The sequence below is a fragment of the Abramis brama genome (assembly GCF_963993115.1).
Source record: "Abramis brama genome assembly, chromosome: 9".
NCBI classification, from domain to species: Eukaryota; Metazoa; Chordata; class Actinopteri; order Cypriniformes; family Leuciscidae; genus Abramis; species Abramis brama.
This window is the reverse complement of record NC_139971.1, coordinates 29,522,531-29,542,252: the sequence shown is the minus strand read 5'-3', so window position 1 is coordinate 29,542,252 and position 19,722 is coordinate 29,522,531. Positions and strand designations below refer to the sequence as shown.

Genomic DNA, 19,722 nt, shown 5'->3' with positions numbered 1-19,722 from the left:
TTTAATTTGTGTAAACTCAAAATAATAACAAAACGTGGTTTTGTAAAATAAAGAAAACAAGCAGGACGTGCTTTCTACCATCTTGGTCTCCGTGAACTGGAGCGCGTCACAAAAACTCAGCGTATTACTTGCCTTAAATGAACGACTACAAGTCGACTAGAAAAAACTTTGGTTGGGGCAGCCCTAATAATAACAATAATAAATGTGAAAATAGTCTGTACTTATTTACACTTTAAACTATTTTCACTGTACTGTTTTACATTGCCATTTGCATGAATATGCCTGGAGGGTTGATTAATTCAGACAGATAGCTCTGGCACCATGAAGTCTTAAAACCTACAAAAAGCTCATCTCAAGAGACAGAAAACTCAGAAAACCAAAATCAGAAAACCAGCCTTTGTGAGAGATGCTGAGGTTAGTACTGGATGACAGGAGTGTGTCACCTGTGTGTGTGGAAGAAACGATGAAGAGGATGAAGAAGATGAGGGTGAGGAAGAAGAAAGGAGAATGGTTTTCTTAGGGCAGCTCCTCAAGACCTCAGTCCCGCTGCTGGCCTTCAGAGAGACAAGAGAGGAGAAACCTGTTCAAATAATATTTCACAAATGCAAAACCTCTCACACATTCCTCAGATAGAAAAAAAAAAAAAAACCTGAAAATACCATCCAAACATCCAATCACCTACTACACACAAACACAACCAAAGTGACGAGTGACGGGAATGTTGTGTTAGAAAACAAACAGTGACCCATTAAAGCAGAAAACACAGCTGATAATCAAACCAGACTTTAGTAACATTTAACAAACACACAGACCTCCCATGCACATGGAATGTCTAACAAAGCTATCAAAACCACATCTAAACCTTTACAATCTGAGAATGAGGAATATCAAAGCGTATGGCACATTCGTCTCAATCAAACTGGAAACGAAAACAAAGAACACCAAAGTACAGTGTGGAAAGATATGCCTCTAGGTCTCCAATACATGTGCACACCTAGTCAAACAGGAAACTAACAACAACAGACAAGTACACCGAGGGATAAATGATCACCTCATGGGTCTATCATCTAGGTTACTACATTTGGAGACACAAGGAAGGACACAGGAGACACTATATTGCAATCTTAAAAGCAGGGTGTCTTTTCTACAGCTTTGTACCTGCTCCTGTTTGAAGGGGAGAGTTTGACACTTCAGTCTTTCCTTATAGCGGAAACTCATTTGCTCCTGTAACTCTGTGCGCCTCTGAATACACACATTAGACATGAATTCAAGGTACACATCATGCTTTACTCTCATACACGCACACGCTTTCAGTTCAGGAACCGCTCTCTTATTAAAACAAATGAAAATACCAAAAAAACTACATATTCAATGTACAATGTTCAAAAGTTTGGGGTCAATAAGATTTGTTTTTTAATTACTACTCTTATTTAGAAAGGATGCATTCAATTGATCAAAAGTTACAGTAAAGACTTTCTATTCATAAAAGAATCCTAAAATGCATCATGGTTTCCACAAAAATAACCAGCACAACCGTTTTAAACACTGATAATATTAAGAAATGTTTCTTGAGCACCAAATCAGCATATTTTAATGTTATCTGACGGATCATATGACACAGACTGGAATAATGGTGCTGAAGATTCAGCTTTACCTTCATAAATTAAATTACTTTTGAACGGTGGTGTAAATATATTTTGACGCAAATTAAAAAACGAAGCTATAAGGAAATCTCCAGTATGTTGCAGTCACATTTTTACAACCAAAGTATTGAGGGATGATATATTTTCGATGACTGAATGACTGACACCAAGGCACAACAATAATTCATGAAACTCGAGCAGAATGAATTTGTCACATTAATTTGGTATATGTAAAGAGTTTTACAAATTATTTACAATTTACAAAAGAATGGTCACATCTTTTTGACCTCAATTTGATCTTTTTAGGTCTTTTTTACCTACATTTTTTCATGTCAGATATAAGATCCATAATGCTACATCAACTCAAAAAGACAAGAAACGTGCTTTTAAAAAGCATTTAGATTAAATGAGGAAAAATGAACATGCAAGACACATTTCAACAAAACTGACTAACAATACAAGCATTGTTAGTGTGTTAATGGTTAATGGGAATCTGGGAATGTACTACACTCTTTACCTTCCTCCATGCAGGGACTGAAGCCAGCCGCACTGACTCTTTCAGAGAGGGGGCGGGCAGAGAGGGGGTCAGCAGGAGCCCCAGATTAGGCATAGAGTCCCCCTGTGACCAGCAGCACGTACATGATGGGTGAAGTGACCAATGAAAAGTGGGAACGTGCCAAAGCCATTAACATCCATAAGATTGAGGAAAGAGAACGGAAAAGAACAGAAATGAGAAATAAAGATAGGAATGCACATATAATCTGAAAGCAAATGACTGAATTTACTGCAGAAGAAACAAATGTAATGTGCCATGCATGAATAAAATGTAAAGAAAAACAACTGAAATCTTGCGACTAGGTTGTTTCAAACTAACAGTTTTCATGCAGGAAGTAGAAGGAAACAGATGATTGAGCAGACAAACAAATGAACCAGTCCATGCATGAGACCATATACTCATGAGAAAAACACTGCTGTTTAAAAGTTTGTGATCAGTAAAAAAAAAAAAATTGTATTAAAAGAAGCCACATATGCTCACCAAGGCTGTATTAATTTAATCAGAAAACGTGTGTGTGTATGTGTATGTGTGTGTGTGTATATATATATATATATATATATATATATATATATATATATATATATATATATATATATAAATAAATAAATAAATAAATAAATAAATAAATAAATATATATATATATATATATATATATATATATATATATATATATATATATATATATATATATATACACACATATGTGTGTATATGTATGTATATACACACGTTTTCTGATTAAATAAATACAATGTGTGTGTGTGTGTGTGATCTCAATCATAGTATGTATAAACCTTTACTGTCACGTTTGATCAATGTAATGCAACCTTGCTGAAAAAAAGTATTAATTTATTTTTATTTTTTTACTTTTGAACAGTAGTGTACAGATAACCCTTATCTTGCAAAGCTCCAGGAGATAAGAGTTATCAACCCCACACGGATCCAGAGCACAAAGGGTTTAGCTTCCTATAAAAATCTCCCAAATCCTCTCTCATGCCACTCATTCCTGCTGGTTACTCCATCAGAATGAACCAGAGCATGAATCCTATCAATTCTACTCTATAAACCTGATCATTTCAAACAATCTCTGCAATCATGCAGAGAACTTCTAGCAGTGAGTAGCAGCAGTTTAGGACAAAATTCTTCCCTTTGTTTAAAACAAACCTTATAACAACATGGGTTTTTAAGAGTTTCGTGCTTCCCACAAAAATAAATCGCTCAAATAGCATTGCAAAAGCAATGCTGATCTACAATGTGATATTCGGGGGGGAAAGCTTTTTGGATTGTCTCCTGAGGCCACAGGAGGGTAGCCTGGCTCCGCCCTCCTGCGTACTTCCGCTCAATTTTATTTCCCTTCAGTACTACGTCTGGGATTGTTGTGTATTCTTTGGTTTTCTCCGATCATTTTTTTGGCGGTCCAATCAGCGAACAGAGGGAGTGGCTGAGAACGATGACGTTGAGGTCGTGCGCTAGTTTGAGTTGTAGGGTTACGTCACGACCAAAGGTTAGCGATTGGTTATGGCAGATCCAGAGTGACTCTGGGCAGATCCAATAGTTTTAAACTTCAACAGAGTACCCGCCTACAAGGAAGTTAAAGGGTTAGTTCTTCTAAACTTTCTGGCCCAGAAAATGCATTAAAGACATCGTTAATATAGTCCAAGTGACTACAGTGGCTCAATCTTAAGTATATCAAGCGACGAGAATACTTTTTGTGCGCAAAAAAAACAACAAAAATAGACGACTTTATTCCACTATTAATTTCCTTCTCTCTGGGCCTCGAGTTGGTTCACGTAGTGTTTTTGCGCAGCGCGTCAGTGTTGTACATCACACGCATCACACACATGACCGGCGTCGGCCAATAGTGAGCCTACGTGGTGACGTGTAACACAGACGCGCTGTGCAAAAACACTACGTGAACCAACTCGAGGCACAGAGAGAGAATGAAATGAATAGTGGAATAAAGTCGTTATTTTCGTTTTTTTGCGCACAAAAAGTATTCTCGTCGCTTGATATACTTAAGATTGAGCCACTGTAGTCACTTGGACTATATTAACGATCTCTTTAATAACTTTTCTGGGCCAGCAAGTTTCAGTCCTTTAGAAGCCTATGGAGGAGTGATCCAGCTGTCAGATTTCATCAAATTATCTTAATTTGTGTTCCGAAGATGAACGAATGTCTTACGGGGTTGGAACAACATGAGGGTGAGTAATTGCTGACAGAATTTTCATTTTTGGGTGAACTAACCCTTTAACGCTTGTCAATGGAGAGAGGCCAGACTCTCTGTACAAATGAAATGTACGAGAGTCTGGTAGAACCAGGCTAACAGGAGGGCGCAATGAGCAAAATATAAATTCAGCACATTAAATTGTTTATTCAAACAATGAAATAACATAACTGACTGTACAAAACAAGTTTATAACTTTTAACTAACGTTTAAATCAAGTCAAGTCACCTTTATTCATGTAGCGCTTTTTACAATCCAGATTGTATCAAAGCAGCTTCAAGTGGTAAGATGAAAATAGAAGAAAATTGCATCATCATCCACCTTAAGTAAGGCAGATCAATAATAATGTTGAATATTAAATGTCCCCAAATAAAGCAAGCCAAAAGCCAAGGCAACAGTGGCAAGGAACCAAAACTCTATCAGGTGACAGAAGTTCAGAGTTTAAATCAAATATAATTTTGTAAATTGCATAAACAATTATGAACAAAAAAGCATAATGTATTTATGCATAGTTTAAAACAAAGAGCCGAAGCGCAGATCACACAGAGTACTTTTTACGTATAAAAGCATGAGATGCAGTGGAATGGGGGGAAAAAAACAGTTTGAAGACATGTTTTTTAAAAGTCGAACTTCTTTTAACTTTACATGGCTTTCTAAAAATTCGACTCTCTGCTGCGAGATGAGAGTGCAACGGTGTCCATCTAGCGCTTGTTTACATAGAAAACAGGGGAAAAAACAGTGCAGAAGATGTGTTCTGTGTGAATGGGTTGGTTGCGGTGTTCACATAACAAAGATCTCCGCATTCAGCTTCTCTATTTCTGCAATGTTTAGAATGAAAAACTCATCAGCGCCACATCATGTGGTCTCAACCGGATAGGCTAAAAAAAAAAACATTCAAACGCAATGGCTCTTACATCATCATCTCATCTCGTGCACCACTGATAAGGTTGCCTTACACACACCTAAAATTAAAATGCACCTTTTTTTGCATTAGAATGTGTTGTTTTATTAATCAGTGAATATTCAAAATTCACATTTTATTTCGACAGCCCTACTTGTTATTTTATAAATCCACAAATGTTTGAAAAGTTTCCATAGTCATTTTAGGCAGCATCTCCAACCCACCTGTCTTTTGAGTCCGGTAGACTGCGTTGGTGCGTTCTCCTCAAACTTCGCTAGCAGCTGTGTGGCCATTGACTTCACTTTGTTGTTGTTGTTTGTTGCTGCAGCCGAGTCAATTTTACGTTCTGTCAGAGCTGTAGCTATAGAGGGCCTTTCGTCTCGATTAACCCTCTGCAGCTCTTCCTGAGATGTTGGAGAACAGGAATGAAAAGATTTAGATATGTATATACACAAGGCAATATGTTGCAAATCCATTGATCCAGTAAGTTATGGCCTTACATCCTCTGACTGTCCAGTCTGGCTGGTCTTTCGTCTTTTCCCCAGTACATCCAGTTCCTTTTCTTTTTTATCCTATGTGAGATTTGAGAGGAAACGTTGAATGCTGAGATTACAATAACAAACCAGCTAACTCACAACGGGTGAGAAAGGAGACGTTTACTAATTAAATCCTTGTAGGAGAACATTTTTGTGATTTTAACATGTAAATGAAGCATCCTGGTGCACTCTGACAAGAAAATAAAGGGAAAAGACATTTGCAAAAAAAAAAAAAAAAAAAAGTTGACACTAGGGTTGGGCATTGATACGATTTCATTGTACATTGTTTACATGCAGTGACGTCGTTCTTGCGGTTGAAACACTGAGATTACATGTGACATGATACAGATTTCGGTAAGTTGTACCATATCTTTCAACAAACCTTCTGATGTACATTCATATTTATTTCGTGCAGTAAAGCGGAAGAGATGATTGGTTCACGTAAGCACCACGCTGCTGCTTGCTTGAACTGAGGCAAGCCACATTAAAGAGCACCAAAAAAGATTGCGAAAGCTGGCGAGACATCTATGGTCTCACTCAAGTCTATGGGAAATTAGCCCATTTCTAATTATTATTGTGAGGTTTATTGTGGTTGGCAATTTCAGATTCAAATTTAGCCGAAAAGCAACTAGTTTGCAGGTATGCAAAATAAAATAATTCTGCAGTATCAAAAAGAAACTTGACTACCTTGGGGTTTCGTTTGCGGGAGATGGCGATGCTTTGACCCAGTTTACTGAGGAATGAGATGGGTGATTTAGTGCTGGCAATCAACGCAGCCTTCTCCTCAGGGCTCATATTGTGGTTTTCTGAAAGAAAAAAAACAAAACATGAATAATAAACTACTACAATACATCAAGGAATTGCATGCTAGGAAGAAGCATAATTATTAGCATAATTTCGCAACATTCCTTTATGGTTTTACAATTTTCTCTGGATGCAATATTGTAGAACAACAACTCACCACCAGGTGGCACAGTGTCCTTGAACATTTCATAGAACTGGCTGAGGTACATCACCATGGAGAGCTTGTCAGGCTCCACCACACCAGACATCTCCTTCCCGGTCATGATGGGAGAAATTCCAAACTCCTTTTCTGCCACGTCAAAAGCCATCTGGTTGTTCTTCTCCACGTCTTTCTCATCCAGCGAGTCAAAGTCACTATAATTATAAAACATCACAACTGAGAAACATCTTCACATACCATAATCGTGTTCATAAGCAAGTTGTACGACTGTAGACAAGTGCTAAAAAGTTATTTAAAACCACTGAAACAAGATAACAAAAAAAGAAGAGCAGAAGCAGAATTTTTTATATCATACAGGTCACAAGAACATCTGCTAAATATTATTTTCAAGGGCTGTTCACACTGACAGTGAATCAGTTTCAGGAGATTGTCAAGTTAGTATAGTCGATATTACTTGATTGCGGCATCCAACACATGAGCTTCACTGTATGGAGTCCAACTTCTGTCGAGAGCATTTTGTTAAATCAAAGACTTTAAAGACGGTGAACTCATATTACTATGAATGGGAGATAGTAAAACGCGTTATATGGCGGAATAACTATAAGAGCCAATCGGCAATAGGTAAAGTCATTGCGTCTGCCTTTTAAAGCTCCGGTTGCTATAGATATTTGATGTTTCCCCATTCAAAGAGATAGGAGCTGTTCTTGCATGACTGGAATAGCTGCCTGAGAGGCATTTCAAAGATGGCCGCCGGGTGAAATGACTTGCCTTAAAGGGACTTTGGTTAAACTGTGAAGATGAATCTGCATTTGCTGCATTCCCAACAGTCTGTATTGCTCATACTGCGTCAAAATGGCAAACGTCATTGAAACTGTTAGAATGAACGCTTTTAGAACTGAAACAGAAACCGCTAAGAACTACTACTTAATTTAAAAAAGTGATCAATTTGAAAACATCCACATCAAACCATCAAACTGACATACCATTCAAAGTTTGGAGTCAGTCAAACTTTAAGAAATCATTGTCCGCAAGGACACATTCAATTAAACAAAAGTGACAAAAGACATTTATAACGTTAAAAAAGATCTCTATTTCAAATAAATGTGGTTGAATATACTGTAAACTGAAAGAAAAAGTGGTTTTCACAAAATACTAACCAGCACAACTGTTTTCAAGATTGCTGATTTGTATGGAGCTAGAATTGTGTCTTTATTACATGCGAGAAAATAAATGATCTGAGAGAGAAAAAAAGTTTGAGACAAAAGTTTTCACACTGATAGCAAAAAAGCATTTCATGAGAGAAAAAATAATATTTGAGAGAAAAAGTTATCATACCAATAGCAAAAAATAATAATATTTGAGACTAAAAAAAGTTTTGAGAGAAAGTATTTTCTCATAGAACATAAAAAAATTTAAATTCTCTCAAAATACTTTGAAAAAAACTCTCAAATATATATTTTTTGCTATGAAAATTGTGTCATGGGCGGGGCCACGTTCCTATTGGCCAGTCGGGTGAGCATCGTCTTGTCTTGAGAGTCGAACTGAATCATTACACCATTGTTCGGTTCACCGGGATAGATGCCGCCTCTGCCTTAGTTGAGCACGGACACTCCAATGTTTGGGTAAGATCAGGGGCGTAGGAGCAATTTTGAATCTGGGGGGGACAGTAAATGCTAGGGGGCTTCGGGGGAATAAAGCACTTAAATGCTCAAAATATGTTACCTTAATGGTCCAGTGGTAGAACTTTCGCCAAGCGTGTCAGAGGTTCTGGGTTCTAATCTGCACTTGTATAGTTTTTTTTTTTCTCGTAGTTTTTTTCTCTCATCAAAACCGATTATGTTCATCAGTGGTTGTATATCAAGCAGGGACACGTTTGTGTGCATTATGTTTTGTGATTTCACCAGAACGAAGAGAGAGTATCCGCAACGGATTGAAGCGCGCGTCCGAGTGAAGACAGTGCGGCGTGTGCGCGAGCCACACAAGAAAACACTGTATCGCGCCACTGATCGCAGCGGCAACGAGCACTTTGATCACTTGATTTAAAAAACACATTTCAGCCCTAGATCGTCTCTTATTTAAAAAATAAAAAACCTTACGGCGAAATGACAATATCCTCCACACACTCGTTTGTAAGGCGGCCTCCTGTATTTTTGCTAGTCGATTTTATTTCATCCAGTGACATGATGGGTTTTAACTTCATTCAGGAGATTCTGGGTAACTGCACAACTGACAGACGACTTTGAGCGCACCGGTGTGTGTGTGTGTGTGTGTGTGTGTGTGTGTGTGTGTAACCATAGCGACATAACGACCAACTTTCGGACCCTGCACTTAAGCCTATAATTTCGTTTTTTTAAAATGTAATTATGCATTTAAAAGTTGCAGAATGGATTCATTTGGAGACTCCGAAATCGGCAGAGATAGGCAGGCAATGCAAAACAAAATCTTACATTGGGAAATAGTGGGGGGGACAAAACGATTTTGAAGCTCCTACGCGTATGGGTAAGATGATGACACACACAACTCGATGGGTAGCTGGCTGAGCAAGTTCAGCATCACTGAAGATTAAACATTAAAAAATAGCACTCATATTCATGAATGAATGTGTTTTTTGTGTATTATATGCTCAACTAAGGCAGAGGCGGCATCTATGCCGGTGAACCGAACAATGGTGTAATGATTCAGTTTGACTCCCAAGACAAGACGATGCTCACCCGACTGGCCAATAGGAACGTGGCCCCGCCCATGACACAATTTTCACAGCAAAAGCAAAATCCTGACACGAGAGCAAGAAATTGCATCGAGAGCAAAGAAAAGCGTTTTGAGAGAAACACTTTTTTTTAGAGAAAATGTTTTCACACTGATAGCAAAAAATATATATTTGAGAGTTTTTTTCAAAGTATTTTGAGAGAGATTTTTTTTCTCAGAAATAATTTTAAAAATTTCAAATTTATATTTTTTTATGTTCTATGAGAAAATATTTTCTGTCAAAACTTTTTTTAGTCTCAAATATTATTATTTTTTGCTATTGGTATGAAAACTTTTTCTCTCAAATATTATTTTAACTCTCATGAAATGCTTTTTTGCTATCAGTGTGATAACTTTTTCTCTCAAACTTTTTTTTTTCTCTCAGATCATTTATTTTCTCGCATGTAATAAAGACAATTCTAGCTCCATAATTTGGTGCTCAGGAAACATTTCTTATTAGAATGATTTCTGAAGGATCATGTGACACTGAAGACTAGAGTAATGATGCTGAAAATTTTGCTTCAACACCACAGGAATCTTTAAACATATTAAAATAGAAAATTTAAACTGCAATATTTCACAAAACTGAACTAATACACTGCATAAGTGTCTGGAGAGCTAGCGAGGAAGGAAATTGTCGGAGTACAGTATATTCCTCAGAGAATTCCACTAATGCTGCCTAAAAACAAAAATGCAGACTAGTTTAGCGGACTATAACAAACAGCTCATGAGCAAAAGCTTTTAAAGGTCACTCAGCATCTGCTCTAATGGAGAGAGTTATAATAATGCTAATGTACGTCTCAAAGGCTAATGAGGCTTTCAGCTGCTCTACACAACAGACCCCAGTGAAAGAATAACTACAGTTTCTGCCCTTCTGCAACAGAGCAACTTAACCAAATGTACTTTTATTACAGTGTGCTGTACTCAACAGATGAATATGCCAAGTAAATAAATACTACATGGTGAACAAAGCTATATGTAGCTCATTGAAAGTAACGAGGTGAAGACAAATTAACTGCCACAGGTGAAGAAACATTTGAGTATTATTATTATCAAAGACCGTATCACTGCTGACTCATATTCTGCAGCTTAACAGCAAAGTGGTTGAATCTTTGGCTCATTGAATCTTTTGTTTTGTGTCTAGTTTTTGACTAATATGTTTTTCTCTGTCTCCTATTATAAAACAGGGCTGGGTATTGATACAGATTTTTTTAGACTGATTTGATTAACAAGTTCTCGATTTGATTCAATTCCAATTTTGATTCTTATTAATTTGACTATACCTCAGTAGTAAATGTCCATTTTGCTTATATATAGAAAAAATATAGGACAGGGTTTCAGATTGATTCAAACCGGTGAATTATCTTTATAAACTATTCATTAAAAAAAAAACTACTCATAAGAGTAATTCATTTGTGAATCCGATTAAACTGGACTACATTAGTTTTTATAGTAATGTATACTTTAATATTTTCAGTTACACTCACCAAGGCTGAATTTAATAACAGTAAAAACAGTAATATTGTGAAATACAATTACAATTTTAAAAAAAATCTTGATTTTAATACATCTTAAAATGTCATTTATTTATATAACGGTAAAACTGAATTTTCAGCAGAATTACTTAATTTATTCTCAGAATTACTCCCGTCTACATTGTCAAATGATAGAAAAATGTATAAAACATTATAAATGTCTCTACTACTGTCACTTTTGTTCAATTTAATGCACCCTTGCTGAATAAAAGTACCAATCATTTTAAACATTTGTCACAGGTGTTATTCAGTTGTTTGTGTAAAGCCTTTAAATAAGGAAAAATCTACAGTAGAGAATGCATCTTTTATGATGATAGTCCAAAGCTCATTCATACAACAAAACCGGCAAACATTTTTCTTTTTAACTTTGCCTTGATCTCCTGTCTTCTCAAACTGCAGGGGCATATGACTTGCACGTCCTCTCAAAAACAAGTTATGCTATTCTTTGTATGAACTGGATCTCTGATTCTCTGCAGCAGTGTTTGTCCTCCAGTCCTGCATCTCTAAATATAGAACCATAATAACACAGGGCATTTTTTGGGATCAGCATGTGGCATACTGCACTTACATGAGGTCTGGTCTGTATCGGTGGATGAGCGCACACAACGCCAAGCCACTCTTCCAGGACGTGGTGAGATCAGACACACTAACACCTCGGTATCCCTCCGTCTGCCTCTGACACCAGTTCAGCAGCTTACTGGAGCGCACGATGGACTCTGATGGGAAGTAAGCAAGTCAGCAGGCGCCTCTGAAGCAAGAATATGCATATTCAATAATGGTATGCGCCGACATCCAATCAGATCGGAGTTAGTCACATAACCAGAGCAGGGCCTGAAGAACTTTCATGGTGCATTTCATTCCCTTTTGAGTGGTTATGAAACATTCAAGACATTGACGACACTAGCAGTAGTTCTAAGTTTGTGAAAATCCACAAATATGTTAGTGCATAGTTGTTTAATTCTGTAGCGCTCGAAAGACACTTTTCCATTCCATGTCAGAGTTACTCTTTTCATACAATAAACTGCACAAAGCTTTTTGAAAAGCCTGTAGAATGTCATGCATTCAGATCAGTCGCCCGTAAAATTACCTTGCAATTGCTTCTCAAGCAGAATTTCTAGGAGGAGAATAAATCAAGTTATACACATTTACTTTTGACACCATCCAACATGAAGGGTGAAAAGGCTAAATAAATGTAGGAAAAAACAATTTAACCACAGCTGATGTGCAATACTAATGTGACACTAAATCTACCCACCATTTCTTGTGAGCTTAGGAGTTGAAGAGTTGACCACATTCTCCATGTCAATGCGCAAATCCCTGGTTTCTCCAGTGTCCAACAGATGCCGTACCTGCGGACAATTATAGTATTAGTGCTCATGTTTATTTCTTACGAGGGCCACCATTATCCAAGCGATCCAATATCATATTTAATAATAATAAATAGTGGTCAACATTTTTTTTTTTTTTGCAATGGCTGATGCCATTACTTAGAGAGCAGGGTGGCAGATGGCTGATTTAATGCCAATATATATACACATTAAAAAAATGTAAACACAATATTTACTCAAAAGTAGGGCTGCAACAACTAATGATATAATAGATTATTAGCGATAATGAAAATAATCAACAACGAATTTGATTATTGATTGGTTGTGAAGAACACATTTCTTTGAAAAAACGCACATGGAAAACAGCAGAGGACACAGCTGCAGTTTAAGTACATGATCCAAGTTGTCCAAAAGATGAGAATATATTTATATTTATAAGCGTTCAAACACATTAACCACGTCTTGCACTGTTGTTCTTTGACAGATGCGTGTGCTGTTTAAAGCATCTGACATGTGTTTTCTTCAGCGCATAACTTAAATTTTATGGATATATCCTTATCTGTAAATGTCAGAAAGTCCCACAAGCATTTCCATTTAGCATATTCTGACAACAAGTGTCTTGTTAAACTTCAGTGTTCAATGAACGAGAGCTGGTGGGCGCATACGCATCAAACAGACGGAGCGCAGTAGAATAGGAGCATAATAATTCTGACTAAAATACACATTTTGCTAAAAAAAAAACAATTTTTAAAGTTATAGGTTTAAAATTCTACATCTAACATAAGTAAATATTTATGAGAGCAGTAACAGTAAATGCACTATTGTTGGAATAGCCCATTAATGTAATATGATTACTATGTTCAGACGAGTGAATGTGTTCCTCATACAAGTTAACATTTTGTGCTTTTATTTTTGCTCATCTTTAATAGTCATTTTAAGTTCTGCTTTAAAATAGTAAGCAATCAATTGATAGGTTTAGAATGTAATGTTTGTATTTTAACCCTTTTTTGCTTATGCACAGCATAGCCTACATAGATACATTCACAATATTTGTTTTTTTTTTTATTTGTACTTTATATTACACATTGTTTGGAGAACAGCATTGTGAAGGATGTGGAATAACATTGTTTAAAAGAATTGATTTAGGTTGTTAAAAATGAAAAAGGTTGTTAATGTATAATAATTTTTCGATTTTCCATCGAAAAAATTATCAACAGATTAATCGATTATCAAAATAATCATTAGTCGCAGCCCTACTCAAAATAGCCCTACTCAGTAAAATAATCTGAAAATATAAATTATTTTTGGGGATGCAACACCTCTGGCCAATGCAAATAAGCCTTCATTTGTTTTTATGTTATAGCCAATAACTGATAAATGGCCAATATTAAAATTCAATACTTTTTTTGTCAATACATAAATCTACAAATCAATCATTTTAAATACAAGTCAATTTATAATGTAATCATTATTATTGGATTTTCTAAATATTACATTTAAGTGTTAATTATTAAAATAAATATCTAACACAAATTATAAACATATTATAAATCCATATTTTAAATATTAACTTTAAAAGAGTGGCAAATGTAAAATATAAGGAGACAAATGATCTTTCACAAGTAATGATCTTTAATTTTCAATTAAAACGAACCCTGGTGCGAATCGTGCGATTGCTCAGTGCAGTTTATTTGAACATGTCTGAATGCTGCCATCGGAACCCTGGTGTGCACCAAATAAGCGGACCGAGACCGCTGAAAAGATGGGTCTCGGTCCACTTCCAAACAAACTATGGTGTGGTTCGACGGAAATATGAACGCAACACGGACCAAAGACATGTAAACGAACCAAAAACAGGAAGACAAGACCCTAAAAAGGAAAGAATCATCATGCATATATATTTTTTTTCTCATCATAGTTTAGTTTGCCTTTCACAGTTCAGTACAAGCATCAGAACCGCGTCTCCTTGCAGCAGATCGTTTATGTGTGTTTTGACTCCTTTACACATTTTATAAGCTCTTCACGAGTTCTCAGCTGATCAAAACACCATCATACACATAAATGCAACGAGTGCATTTATCCCAGTACACAGCATTATTTTGAATGTTCGGTAAGTTCCGTCTCAAAATAGGCAATACCGGTACGTCATAAAAGTCGACCAATCAGGTTGTGAACATATCCTTATGCCTTTATGTTTGGTTATAAAAATGCCAATCTGAAGGCTAATCAGACAAGGACTAAATGCTTATTTTTTTGGTTTGGACGAAGCGACCCGAACTACAAGTGTGAACACACCCTAAATATCCAAAACCGATTATATTTATCCAATTACAACTGACACAAATCAATAATAAAAAAAAACAACCTAATACTGGACAATAACCCATATGGTGCCAATTCTGCCAATATATTAAACAGCTCTATTAAGTATCCATTGCCAAAGCCTGTCAGCAATTTTTTTTAAAGGGGTGGTAAAACACGATTTCACTTTTCTAAATTTAGTTAGTGTGTAATGTTGCTGTTTGAGCATAAACAACATCTGCAAAGTTACAACTTTCAAAGTTTAAAGCAAAGGGAGATATTTGCTTTTAAAGAAATCAATTTCTAAGAACTACAAAAAACGGCCAGTAGGGACTACACGACATTCCTGCGGGCTTGCTGACATCACTAAGCCCAATATTTACATAAACCCCTCCTCCGATGAAGGATTCGCACAACGGCTAGTCCTGAAAGATGGAGCAGTTCCAACTTTAAAAACAGAAACTGTTTACGGGCCACAACCTGTAAGTATGATTTATTTTTCGTCGTTGTGTTTTCCTGTAATAGTTTGTATTGTTAATTGTACGTTGTAGCAAGGAAGTAAACAAAGGACAACGCTGTTTGGCTCCACAAACCAGTTTGTTAAATGCTAACGTTAATTCATACTTATCCGACAAACACATACAAACTTCTGTTTAATATCACCAGCGCAGCGAACTTGGAATGTTCGTGGTTGTTGTGTTGTCGTTTATGTGATCAGTGTAAATTATTATTTGATTATAGCTTTTATGTATTGTTTATCTACATGCTTGTTTATCTACAGGCATGCTAAACATGGTTTTGTGTTTGATTTGGCTACTGTTGTAAAGCCAATGTTTGACGTGTCCGACGTGTCCGAACAACGTGCACTTGGCGGTTAGCGAATCACAACACACTGGGCCAGCTAACCAATCTGAGCCCATTGCGTATTTTAAAGGGAGGGGACTTCATAGAACGCGGAAATCATCCGACCGTTTTTACAGGGAGGGACAGAGCAGTGTAGAATAATGGTTAAATATGTGAAAAATAATGCGAATTTTTAAAAACGAAGCATGAACACATGTTACAGTGCACCCCACAAACACAATCAAGCCTTCGAAAAAAGGCGTTTTACCACCCCTTTAAAAAACTGACAAAAGGGGAATGTATGTGATCTTTGGATGATGGCGACCATCTTAAAATGACCAAATATTGACTAGTACAGTATTTTGGTTTAAAACTAGGCTGATGGGTCAACTGTGCAAAAACCCACCTGGTTGGGTCTCACTTGGTGAAGGCTGATGTTGGGGTACCGTGTAGCTGGGTCAACGCTGTAGCGGCTAAAGTTCTTACTCACATTCTCTGGTGTCGTCTGTGGCAGCAGTCGATAGATGCTTTCCCTGAAACCCAAGGGAGCAGTGGTCATGATTACTACACACCATGAGATCAGACCCAAATTCCCTTAATCTTGGCATTAGTCCCATTAGTGATGATGTCTCAAGATGAGACCCTAGAGACATCATGCAGGCTACTCGCTCGCAAAACACTTTTGCTTCCCCACAAACATGCTGCTTATTGCATACAAGTAGAAAAGTGCTTTACCACTGTGACTTACCCTGCCGTATGCAGCAAAATAACAGTGCAGGGAGAAAAGTAACAGTAAATGACAGCCTGTGAGGGCTTGAGCTGTTTACTGCTCAGTTTGAAGACACAATCACTGTCAACCTCATCATAAGTGCTCTGCAGCAGCAGTATATCACTCTGGATGTTTTTGGTATTGCATAACACCATATTACTCATATTTGTATAGTATGCAGTAAAGGATTTTTTTGATATTCAACATCTCTATTTGTGTATGAACTCTGAAATGGTGTACAATGTGACTTTCATATTTTCACAATGTTTTCCCTATATAGTGCTGGAAAAACAAGCATATACATTTTTGCGATTTTGTGTCATGCAGTTGTGTTCCCCACTTTTCACACTGCACGAGATTACAATACATGATTTCTCACAATGCAATAAGTTCACCTAGACCTTTCATTTCCAGAGTGAAAAATTTAGCTATATCAAGAGCAACTGTCAAAAGTTAAAAAATTCTAACACAAATCGAATTAAAATGCAAAAAAAAATAAAAATAGCATTTATTCCCATTAGTATACCTCGATGCGATTTGCTGAATAAAACAAGCAACACAGTGAGGTCATGTGACAACCAAAGGACTTCATGAACTCATGAAACCATGAATATGCAAATTAGTCCCCGCCTCCACTCAATCACACCTGCTCAGACTACCTGATCCACTCAGTTAACTTTACTGTAGTAAACCCTACATAATTGCAAGTGGAAATATTGGTTAAAGTCAGCCATATATGTTTGATTCAGAAAATGATTCAGAAGACGACGAAGAGTGAATTATACAGGGTCGTTGACAAGTCGATGTATCAGAATGGTAATACATTTTATGTTTCGCTCTCTACAACAGTGGACACAAAACGGTAATTGATAGGATAAGCCTTTGGCTCGACTATGTTATCAAACGGATAACAATGTGTTGCTAATGTTACACAAACCATGTTCCCATTGGTCATCTCAGAGTCAGACAGCTGCCTTCAAATATCAGCATCCTTAGAAACACTCTAATGATAATTATCATATACATAATTACCCAGCTATATTGCATTACATACACGATTTTTCCTGTCCCTTCTTATAGGTGTTCTTGTGCTCACTGTGGAAAAGCCCCGCCCCGCACGTTGACAAGTTTGGTTACATATTTGTGACGTAGAAAACAGGGGCGGTTTGAAACCATGTTTTTGAGACTGTCTTTGGTACACTGCAGTTTTGAGGAGAAAATACTCAGCAATGGTGTTTTTGACTGATGAATTTGCACATGGTTTGTCTTAAAGCATATTAAAACACCACGCAGACATACAACACCATTCAAAACTTGGGGGGTGGGGGGGTATGGGGGGGTTTATATGGTTGGAGTAGTATATACTGCACAGCATGCTGTAAGCAGCCCACTAGCTTTCTGTTCTGAACATAAAATCTGTCTTACCGTTCAGCCAGGACCTCCAGAGGGGAGCTTCCATTAGCCCAACTACGCACCATCCACGCTGCATCCATGCCTGCCAAGAAACCTCTTGCTATTCCAGTGCCCATTGGCCAAAATGGCTAAACACAAAAAAACACCACATTTCCATCAGTCAACTTGTTCCTCATACACTAAGAGTGATAAATGAGTGGCTGTAAAATTCATATTAGAAATCAGTCACCTTCTGTTTGGAATATAATGGAAAAACTACCCTTCACAGCCGCAGTCTAGATAGTTTAACTGTGTGTGATGTTTTAAAGTAATGCTTTCATTACCACAGATTCTAAAGTGGTGGTTTCAGATTTATGTGAGAAAATGTATTTTCAGAAGTTGAAATTTGTCAAAGGAAGCCATTGGAGAAGAGCAAAAGCCAATTTTGTGGTACTTCATGGAAAAACACCATCTGGTTCTATTAAAGTAGGTTATAACAAATAACAAACTACCTTACAAGAAAATAGTCTTATTTCTCTTCTCCACATGGGTTTTCCACTCACCTCTAGAAGGCTGTCCCCCACCAGGGCTACTAGCAGCTTATGGCCGTTGCGCTGGCGGACGAGTGCTGCATTTTCGGAGGCATACATACAGGTGAAGTCAAACATGGCGACATCAGGTTGGCCATAGTGGTTGATGGCAAAATCCAGTTTAGGAAGCTGCTGATTGGTAGAGAAATCTGCCGCCTCTCTAGCGTAGGAGAGCAAAGCCTTCTGGTCAACATTGGCCCTGGAGAGCAGCATTTCTGTGTCGACATAGTCCTATACAAGAGTGGGGGGGAAATAAATAAATAAAATAAATATACATATTTTATTTAATAAAAAAAGAATATAATAATACTTTAAAATACTATGACCAGGGTGTTTTGTGTTCTGTGTGTGTGGTTCAAGTAATCCCAACATGAAGGGGCCAAAATGTCCTTACAAAGATGGAAATCCATACTAAGTGATGTTTTTGAACATGTAAAAATGCTGAAAGTAATCATTATGTCTATGGAAAGTCCCCATAAAACATGAAAACCCAACAGTCAAACAATTTTCAGCACTGAGAACAATGTAATTACGTCATAAGGTGGGTTTGATTTTTCAAAACTACGCTCAGTTGTCTGCAACTGTAGAGCACCGCAAGGCATATAATTCAGTGATGAGTGGCTGTGGGTGTGGTAATGGGATATTTGAGAGGTCTTTTCCTCTCTGATTCATGTTGCTACGAGAGACTAGTGTTTGTTTCTGCTAACAGCCAGGCTTTTTAAAACGGATGAGGACTCTCAGCACTGACACTCATTTAAAATGGCTTTATTTCGAGCACCATTACAGTATAATCCTGACACATTAAATACGAGTGTTTGTTTCCCCAGTGGGATTCTGTAATTTATCCTGAAAAATGCAAAGCAAGTATGACTCTCTTGCAACCTATCGAACTACATTAATTTGTGTCATTACTGTGCATCATTATATCAGTCGTATCGTGCAAGAGTTTATGTATGAGTGTGAGAGAGAGGGCTGGGATTGAGGTTCCTTGTTAATGATTCAACAAACTTGGCAGTACTGGGAACAGAGCAGAAGAGCTCATTGTGAATAAATGGGAACAGACTGTCCGCTCAAAGTAATGATTATTTACACTCCTATGGCCAAAAAGCCTTCTAAAGACATAATTAAACACCTAGAACTTTAGTAGGATACGTATGATACAATATGTTACATGTAGTTACTATAGTAATAACTATATATTATGCATAATTACATGCAACTAACCCTTAACCAAACCCTAATCCTAACCTTATAGTAAGTACATTACTTAATATTACTCTATAATATAAATGTATAATTACAGTGTAACAACGACACCTTAAAATAAAGTATAACCAAAAGTTCAAAAGAACAGCATTTATTTGGAACAGAAATCTTATGTAACATAAATGACT

General features: G+C 37.0%; 1 protein-coding gene across 17 annotated transcripts in view; it reads right to left on the bottom strand.

The window, feature by feature from the left end:
• mical3a (microtubule associated monooxygenase, calponin and LIM domain containing 3a) overlaps positions 1-19,722 on the bottom strand; it is a 98,082-nt gene that overhangs the window by 42,934 nt on the left and 35,426 nt on the right. For 6 of the 17 annotated variants that reach the window (XM_084124393.1, XM_084124380.1, XM_084124381.1 and 3 more), the window contains exons 8-17: positions 18,302-18,559; positions 17,772-17,887; positions 15,984-16,110; positions 12,361-12,454; positions 12,193-12,219; positions 11,674-11,821; positions 6,823-7,019; positions 6,549-6,667; positions 5,826-5,897; positions 5,550-5,729 (exon numbers count right to left, since the gene is read on the bottom strand). In XM_084124393.1, coding sequence (XP_083980519.1) covers positions 5,550-5,729; positions 5,826-5,897; positions 6,549-6,667; positions 6,823-7,019; positions 11,674-11,821; positions 12,193-12,219; positions 12,361-12,454; positions 15,984-16,110; positions 17,772-17,887; positions 18,302-18,559 — 1,338 coding nt within the window. Of the gene's footprint in view, positions 1-443; positions 555-1,158; positions 1,243-2,160; positions 2,263-5,549; positions 5,730-5,825; positions 5,898-6,548; positions 6,668-6,822; positions 7,020-11,673; positions 11,822-12,192; positions 12,220-12,360; positions 12,455-15,983; positions 16,111-17,771; positions 17,888-18,301; positions 18,560-19,722 lie in introns of all 17 variants that reach the window. The other 11 variants (XM_084124390.1, XM_084124387.1, XM_084124389.1 and 8 more) reach the window with 5 other exon arrangements.